Source organism: Lolium rigidum, chromosome 3 (genome assembly GCF_022539505.1).
Source record: "Lolium rigidum isolate FL_2022 chromosome 3, APGP_CSIRO_Lrig_0.1, whole genome shotgun sequence".
In the NCBI taxonomy this organism is placed as follows: domain Eukaryota; kingdom Viridiplantae; phylum Streptophyta; class Magnoliopsida; order Poales; family Poaceae; genus Lolium; species Lolium rigidum.
Window position 1 is genome coordinate 251184870 of NC_061510.1, and position 9079 is coordinate 251193948.

General features: G+C 55.5%; 1 protein-coding gene across 1 annotated transcript; it reads left to right on the forward strand.

Annotated features, from left to right (window-relative positions):
* Nucleotides 1–265: 265 nt before the first annotated feature.
* LOC124696360 lies at nt 266–2332 on the forward strand. Its single transcript, XM_047229098.1, has 2 exons — nt 266–2132; nt 2253–2332. The coding sequence occupies exons 1-2, from the start codon at nt 266–268 to the stop codon at nt 2330–2332; spliced, it is 1947 nt and encodes a 648-aa protein (XP_047085054.1).
* Nucleotides 2333–9079: the final 6747 nt, after the last annotated feature.

The following is a 9079-nucleotide window of genomic DNA, read 5'->3' on the forward strand; positions in this document are numbered from 1 at the left end:
TTTGCATTTTAAAACGGGTGAGCCTACACCCATTTCCACCAAATCCGTGTGGATAAGAAGACCGGTTAGAAAAAAAAAAAACATCACAAATAACGCAAATCTCTCCATGCATGCTAACTGCTAGGGCCCTACTAACTGCACAGCACCCACGTTTTATTAGCCCATTTCCAGGCTCCATACAAGAATAAACAAATCTAACGGTGTGCGACTAGTCCTGAAAACCCGAGAGCCAATCAGCCAAAACCCTCGCCCAAAACGATCACTCATGGCGGCGGCGTCGGCGGCGGCAGGGGCGGCGTGCCGCAGGGCCGTCTCGTACACCCTCCTCGGACCGCCTGCTGAGAGCCTCCGCGCTGCAGCTGCGGCGGCCACCGCGGCTGCGCCCGCTACTGGCGATCAGTTCGTTGACCTGCTCGACGCCAACTTCAACAAGCCGCCCCCAACGCCACCGGCGAAGACGCGCACCGAGAACAACTCACCGACGTTCTCCACCTCAGGGGACCCCTGCCTGGACTTCTTCTTCCACGTCGTCCCCGGCACCCCGCCGGAGTCCGTGTCCTCCCTTCTCGCCGACGCCTGGGCCAAAGAGCCGACCACCGCACTCCGCCTCGCCTGCAACCTTCGCGGCGTCGGAGGCACGGGCAAGTCCGACAGGGAGGGCTTCTACGCCGCCGCGCTCTGGATGCACACCTGCCACCCGGCCACACTCGCCCTCAACGCGCGCTCCGTCGCCGAGTTCGGATACCTCAAGGACCTTCCCGAGCTCCTCCACCGCATCATTCACGGCGGCGTCTCCACCAGGACCCCCGGAAAGCAGGCCGCCCAGAAAGGTGGGATCGTCGCTGGCTTACACCGCTCACCATCATCAGGTACGCCGCATCGCTGGAAGCCGAGCCTCCCCGCGAGCACTAGTGACGCGCGCGTCGCTGCGAGTAATAGGCGCGACCAGGAGATCTCCGCCCAGGCTGCCGTCGAGCGTCACAAGAAGCGCGCGGACGCCGCGGCCAGAGCCGTCGAGAGGTACGCCCGGGACCCCAACTACCGCCTTCTGCACGACATGACGGCGGATCTGTTCGCCGACCTCCTCGCCGAGGACATGAAGAAGCTATCGGAGGGCAATCTCGATCTCTCGCTCGCCTCCAAGTGGTGCCCGTCGGTCGACACCTGCTACGACTACTCCACACTGCTCTGCGAGGCCATCGCTCGCCGCCTCTTCCCCAAGGGCTCGGCGCCCCAGCTCCCAGAGGACTTGCCGGATGCGCACTACGCCTACCGCGCGCGCGAGCTCCTCCGCAAGGAGGCGTACGTGCCGCTGCGCCACGCCCTCAAGCTCCCCGAGATCTTCATCTCGGCTCGCGAATGGGGGAAAGTGGTGTACACGCGCGTGGCCTCCATCGCCATGAAGAACTACAAGGACCTCTTCCTCGAGCACGACAACGCCCGCTTCAGCCAATACCTCGCCGACGTCAAGTCCGGTAAGGTGAAGATTGCGGCGGGCGGCCTGCTGCCGCACGAGATCCTGGCCACTGCCCACATAGACAATGAAGTGTCCGAGCTGCAGTGGCAGCGTACTGTGGATGATCTGTTGGCCTTTGGAGAGCTCAACAACTGCCTTGCCGTGTGCGACGTGTCGGGCAGCATGCGCGGCGAGCCGATGGACGTCTGCGTCGCGCTCGGCCTCCTGCTCTCGGAGCTCTGTGATGAACCGTGGCGCCACCGCGTCATTACCTTCAGCAGCCGGCCACAGCTGCACCACGTCGAGGGGGAGACCCTTTGGGAGAAGTGCCAGTTTATCCGTCAGATGGACTGGAACATGAACACCGACTTCCAGGCGGTGTTCGACCAGCTCCTACAGGTAGCGGTCGCCGGCAACCTGCCTCCGGAGCGCATGGTGAAGAAGCTCTTCGTTTTCAGCGACATGGAGTTCGACCAGGCGTCCTCCAGGCCGTGGGAGACGGACTACGAGGCGATCACGAGGAAGTACTCCGAGGCCGGGTACGGAGAGGCCGTGCCGCAGATTGTCTTTTGGAACCTGCGCTACTCGTACTCGGTGCCGGTGACGGCGGAGCAGAAGGGGGTGGCGCTGGTCAGCGGCTTCTCCAAGAACATGCTGAAGATATTCCTCGGCGGCGAGGAGGAAGCCATCCCAGACGAGGAGGAGGCCATCTCAGACACCCCAGGCGAGGAGGAGGCCAACGCAGACATCTCAGGCAAGGAGGCTATGCCAAACATCCCACGCAAGGAGGCCGTCCCAAACATCCCAACGCCGAGGGACGTCATGGATAAGGCAATCTCCGGGCCGGAATACGAGAAGCTCGTCGTGTTCGACTGAAAGAGTACTTGCAATTTATAATTTGGATAAGTTAGGGCGTAATGTTCGTTTTCATTTTCTTCGTTATATTTCCTGCTTCATAAAGAACTTGCAACTATCGAACGAATCCTACCGTCATGGAAGAATGTTTTGTGATCTCTTGTCCAAACTCCAAGTGTCATTTAATATGAGAAAATAGCAAGCCATTCCCACGCTTCTGTGGTCAATCTCAGTGCACATATTTTGCTTAATAGTATTTTTTTTTTCGAGAATACACCCTGGAAGGTGTATCAATCGCATAGAAGAAAGGCCAAGACGGCCGGTACAACTCCACTCCACGATACAACGCTACACCACGATACAACGCCAAGCGGCAAACAACAAACTCTGAACACACCCGATGATAAACGACTCTTCTTGCCCAACATTCTGCCACGAATGGCGAGAAGAGGAGCACAAGGCTTTAGGACCGCGTCACGAACCAAGCAAGACAACACCGACTCGATCTCGGCTCCAAGGCAACCCAGACCAACGTACCTCCCCTCATGCGCCTAGAGGAGTCGGCGAGAAGAAGGCAGGGTCTTGACGGACTTGGGGAAGACATCGAACGGAGCATCTGCCATGTCGTACATTGCGCCCCGGAAGCACAAGCCTTGGGCCGCGGCCACCATCTGCAGCACATCACCAACCCCAAACTCCGAAAGCCGCATCGGTCCCTCCTAGATGGCCTGGACGACGTCTTCAAGAAGATAACGACACCTTGGCGCCGCCGCCGCCTGGTCCGGTGAACCGGACCTAGGGTTTCCCCTGGCATCAGAGGTAAAGGAAGGCACGGTGAAGGCCACGACCACGCCTTCAGCAAGGTAACGGCTCCCGCAGGCGTCGCCGTGGTCAGCATCGGCCACCGCCGAGCAGGACTTTCGCCCAGCCATACACCGCAACCCCGATGCAGCTGGAGCAGATAGGGGATGAGGATGAAAGCCGCCCGCTTTAGCCACCACCACCCGGAGAAGAGGAACATCGACGGTGGCAAGGGTTGTGCCCACCACCGGCAACAGCCGCCGGCCAGATCGGGGACCCAATCCCGCATCCGACGCCGGGGCCTCGGCCAACTAGCCTGCAACCGCGACACCACCATGGCGCCCGGCAGCAGCAGCTAGCGCCGCCACGCCGCTGCAGCAACCGCCTCAGCCCCGCAGCCCCGCCCATGGCCATGGCCACCAACGGACCCGAGGCTGCCGGCGCCGCTGCAGGGCCGCCCCGCCGGAGGGGGCTGATCCCCTCGTCACCACCGAGGCGCCGAACTCGCCGGGGAGGGCCGCGCCACCACGCCGCCGCCGAATCCCCACCGAGGAGGATGTTTGTGCCATTTTCCAAATGTAGCGAGTAAATGGAACCAGCAAGGGACTACTAATCGGCAATAGAACCACATACACCTGCTAGTTCAGAATGATGGTGGTAGACTTTCCTGTCAATTCATCCAAACTAATGATAATTAATTATGTGTCGTCATGCATACAGGAAAAGAAATACTACAGTAGTGTTTTGCACAGTTTGTGATTTGACGGATGAAATCATAAAACTATGTGCAGCACCGCCTTCACATTATCCACAACATCTCCACCAGCGGCCCCGATAGCGTTTTGGGGCCGACGTTGTTTTTGGGCTCGCACCGGTGCGTCCCAAACGGCGCCAGCTAGTTTTCGAGCCCAATAGAATCACCGGCATCCCCATGCCGGCCCCTTCGCGTAGGGCGCGAATCGGGCACGCCGGCGCCTCGCGGCACGATGGCTTTTCGCGGGTGGGGGTGCCTTGTCAGCGAGAGGATGTGACGGTTCGCAGCGGCCGCGACGCGTGAATGTTGGTCATCGGTGTTTGATGGTCTTCCGCGCGGAAACCGAGACGGCCACGAGGGTAGCGACTGGCCACGCGGCATCCAGTCGCCTACGCCGCCGTAAATGCGGGTAGTTGCCACCGATATATAGTACGTACAACGTTCATCACCGTGGTGCTATCCTCTCCACCACCGCTGCCGCTCCATTCTCTCTCCACCTCAAAATGTCGCGCCGTCTGAAGACGACGTACTACATGCTTGGCCTCAACGGCCGCGCTGCCTCCACCACCACCGTAGCCGGAGCCGGAGCCTTAGCCCGACGCGGAGTACACGGTTCGCGGTATGGCACGAGACCTACGTCGCAGACGCGGAAGCAGAGACGGCGGAGGAGGCGGCGCAGTGGGGCGAGCAGCCACAGGCCCCTGCCCACCCGGAGCAGGCGGCGATCCTCGCGTCGCTGAACACGCAACGCGACCAGTGGTTGAAGGAGGAGGAGCGGGAGTTCGTCAACGACGCGAACCTCGAACACACCCTCGAGATCTCGCGCCAGCGAGTGGCCACAGAGGAGGCGGGACGCCTCCTCATGGAGGTGGAGCGACAGAAGCTCGTAGAGCTCAACCCTCATCGTCACTACGAGGCGTTCGCCCGCGAGCAGGCGAGGCGCGCCGAGATCGAGGCTTCTCAGGAAAGGCTGGAAGCGCGGGGACAGCGCCGCCGGCAAGCTCCTGCGAAGCCGACCGCCATGCTCTACCGCCAGATGCGCGAAGCAAGGGACCAGAAGCGGGCACGGACGCAGGCGGCAAATGCGAAGAACAACGACGAGGCAAGCCCGTCGAATTACTTTTTTATGAATTTCGTATAAATTTCGGTTTTTAAATATCATTTTAAATTTATATTTCTATTTTTTTTTTTTGCGAAAAAATTTATATTTCTATTAATTGGGGCTACACTATGTCTATGAGGGGTGTCGGTGTGGGAGCAGCATCCCCAAATAGAGGATGCTGTGCCGGCATCCCCCATACGACAGTACCGGCCTGCGCCTATTTAGGGGCTGCCGGTGGAAATGCTCTCAGTTTGAATAAAGATTTACCTTCTGAATGTTCAACATGAGTGCCACTGCAATCACCGTTTGTCCATGGCAAAATACATGTCATTTGGGGAGATACCATCTCATCACACAGAACATTATATTACATGCGTAGAACATACCAATTTTGCCAACATCAATAATTGTACTCCCTCATCCGAAAATAAGTGACTCGGATTTGTCTATATTTTCGGATGGAGGAAGTACTTTGTTTGACCAAAGCTGTCTGGATGATTTCAGAGTGATACAAAGGTAAGAGTTCACTTACAGCCTCTGTATCTAAGATGCACGCAGCCACCGCCTTGCTGATTACGAACACATCAGGTGCGGTACATTCTTGCTGCAGATGACTGGCAGAGATCATGGAAGCCTTGTGACCACGAGCGGCATGCCGAACCCAGGCTCGATGGTGAGCCTGAACAGCGGCGCGTGCTGGTGACAGTGAGAAGGTGTACTTGCTCAGCAGACAGTAGGCGCAGCAGCACCACCTTGAGCTCCACCAACGCCAGGTGCTGCCCTGGACACATCCTTGGCCCGTCCCCAAACGGCATATACATGTGCGCCGGCTTCCAGGCGCCAGCGGCACCGTTCACGAACCGGTCTGGCCGGAACTGGCTATCTGGATGATTGTTCCCAGCGGGAACTTGAGGCCGCCAAACTTGACGTCCTTCAAGGCTTCACGCATCATCAATGACGACGGAGAGTACAGTCTGATAGTCTCCTGGATCACCGGTGATCTGAAGAAAAAAAAAAAGGAATGTAATGGTTATGCCAATTGGGCGCCAGTTGCTAAACACTAGTGAGTGCACAGAGGTATGATTTCTCACTATCTTCAGTCGCCGGAGGACGTCAAAATACGATTGATGTGCTTCCACGGCACGCCTCTAGAGCCTCGGAATATATCACAGAAACATATACCGGATACTGCTAAACACTGGTTAGAGTGGACACACATAGGGAATATATATGAGTATCAAAAATGACCAATCACTATCACACATTTTGCTAAGTGTTAGCTCCGTTTTCCAGGCAGGAAACATATTCTGGATACTTCTTAACTTATAGTTGCATATTAAATATCTGTGAGCGAATATATCTGGGAATCTTCTAAAAGACTTTATACTGTACCAAATTTCCATAGTATATAATTAGCTGGGAAATTTAGGGTCGTTGTATACAAAATGGAACAACAAATGAAGAATCATTGAACAGATCAATAAAAAAATGACCACTCACTATGCCACAGTTTGCCAAGTGTTAGATGAACAACATCTTCAGATTAACACTAGTACTGTACTCAATGTTCAATGGATCATTGAGTTAATTCATCTATTTGAGAATGTCGACGCCACCGCCTTGGTGCCTAACATGGAGGACAAATTGTCTGTGATTCCCGACATCTGGGCAGTATTACCGTGAAGTCGGCATAGTCAGTCCTGGCTGGAGTTGTGGAATCGCTGCTATGGCGCTCCATTTGGTCCGGCTGGGCACCACTCAAGTGCAAAAATTGAGGATGTAGTACAAAACAACCACAATTAACCAAGACACTAGTATTATAGGAACATATTTAGGAGCATTGTGGTTATATCATCAGGGTTCCAATGTTTAAGAGCAAATTCCAACATCTTTGGACAAGGAGACATCCTTGAGCCATCTAATCCATCAGGATATGGTTTGATGGTCATTGTGCAAATTTTCTTTAGATCTGCTCGGCCCAAGAAAACTAGATTAATAAAAATGTTTATATTCACACGTTTCCCATACTAAATAAGCCTTTTGTCGAGCAATGACATATTTGGAGCTGCTTCTCCAAGCTACTTTTCAGTGTAAAGGTCTATGGTATCAGAAAACTCCCTAAAACTTGGATCATTAGATGATTACAATCACCCATGAATCTGATTGGCACACTAGCATACAAATACATGAGAAAACACATGGATGGAACTTCTGAATCAATACATACCGTATGTTCCTCTCCAGAGAAGCGAGGGAAGAGGGTGTATATGTAGTTACTGGTGTCTTGCTTCTACGCAAGCGCAAGGTCTTGTCGGATCCTCTACATCTCCTAGGGTTTAGACGCCGCATCAAACCCTCATACCAAAAAAAAAAATCCGGGCTATCCAGTTTCGCGCCGTGGAAACCCCAAGTTCCCGGGTTAGGGAGGCTATGCGAGCGCGAACCCCATCTTCTCCCCCGCGTTAGTGCGACGAAAGTTTCAGCTCGTCCCATTCCCGCTTCCGCCCCACCTACCGCTCCCTATTCTGCCGCCCCACTCCTCTCCGGCCACCGCAGCCACGCGCCCGCACTGACATGGACGCCATCAACCCACCGCTGCTCCCGGGCCAGACCGTGCCGCTAGGACTGGCTCCACCGACCGCAGCTGGATCTAGCGCCGCCGCGGCAGCCGCCACCGAGGGCCTCGTGGTTGACGCGCCTCCCGTTGTTGTTGCTGCTCTCGGAAAGCGGAAGCGGCTAGGGCAGCACGTCATCCCTGCGCCTCCCGCTGCAGCTTCCCCTCCCGCACCGGCTGCCCCTGCCGCTCCGGCCAAGCGGGCGAAGCGGCCGGGCAACAAGGCGCCGGCGCCGGCACAGAAGAAGGCGGTACCGAAGAAGGCTGCGAAGAAGCCAGCCGCAACCAAGATGGCGTCTCTGACTTCTTTGACGGCAGCGATGGCGAAGGCGCCGCCGGCGTCGGATTCTACGCGCAAGGTGGTCGACGAAAGTCCCGTCGTTGATGTCGCGCCGGAGTTGTATGTTGACATGCTCAATGATGCTTCCGTCGACATCTACTCGCGCCGCTTGTGGATTACGGTGACTACAACGACAGATTTGAGGAGGGACTCGAGGGCGAGGAGTTTGAGGAAGAAGACGCCAGCGGCGAGGACTAAGATGAGTTGGAAGAGATAGAAGAGGGGGCGTTCGATGGGGCGGTGGCCAAGGCGAAGGGGAGAGCGATCCGGTCCGGCAACTACACCGAATTTGAAGATGTGACCTTGATCCGGGCTTGGGAGGCGGTTTCGATTGATGCCTTGACCGGCACCGATCAAACCGGCAAGAGGTATTGGCAACACATCTAGGACAAGTTCTTCCAATTGATGCCGCCTCTCTCTTCTACTCCGACCCGCTCCTACCGCTCACTCCAAGGCCGATGGGATACCATCAAGATGGCGTGCAGCCGATGGGCCCGTTGCATTGAGGGCGTGAGAAATGCGCCACCGAGGGGCACCAACGCCGGTGACAAGGTATCAACTTGTCAATGCCTACGGATTGTAGACTAGGGTTTAGTTGGAAATAGTGGACAAGTAGATCTCGAGGGTTTCAGCCAGAAAAGTACTCGACTGCTAGAAAACTAGGGTTGTGTTGACAATGAAATCGATCCTCTCTTCGTCCCTCGACTCCCCCTTATATAGGAGGTGGAGCCGAGGGTTTCGTATTACACAAGTTTACAGATTCCGGGAGACTCTTTGAGTTCGACCCGTAAAGTTACAAATCTCTTTATTCCTAATACAATTCTATCTTTCCTTATCAATAACTAATTGGGCTTCCGAGCTTCGTATTCGTCGACTCATGGGCCTTCAGTAAACCCCAGGTACCATCTTCGGCAGGCCCATTGGGGATGCCTATGTCAGCCGGCGATTGGGATGCTATCGCGTAAGTTGTAGGATAACGTTGCATAGAAAACAAAAAATTTCCTACCACGAACACGCAATCCAAGCCAAGATGCAATCTAGAAGACGGTAGCAACGAGGGGTTTATCGAGTCTCACCCTTGAAGAGATTCCAAAGCCTACAAGATGAGGCTCTTGTTGCTGCGGTAGACGTTCACTTGCCGCTTGCAAAAGCGCGTA

Excerpts from the sequence above, each read along its gene's own strand:
- LOC124696360 (XM_047229098.1), top strand. The coding sequence starts at position 266 with ATGGCGGCGGCGTCGGCGGCGGCAGGGGCGGCGTGCCGCAGGGCCGTC. Across the intron at positions 2,133-2,252 it reads GAAGATATTCCTCGGCGGCG|CAAACATCCCAACGCCGAGG; the intron begins AGGAGGAAGCCA and ends AGGAGGCCGTCC.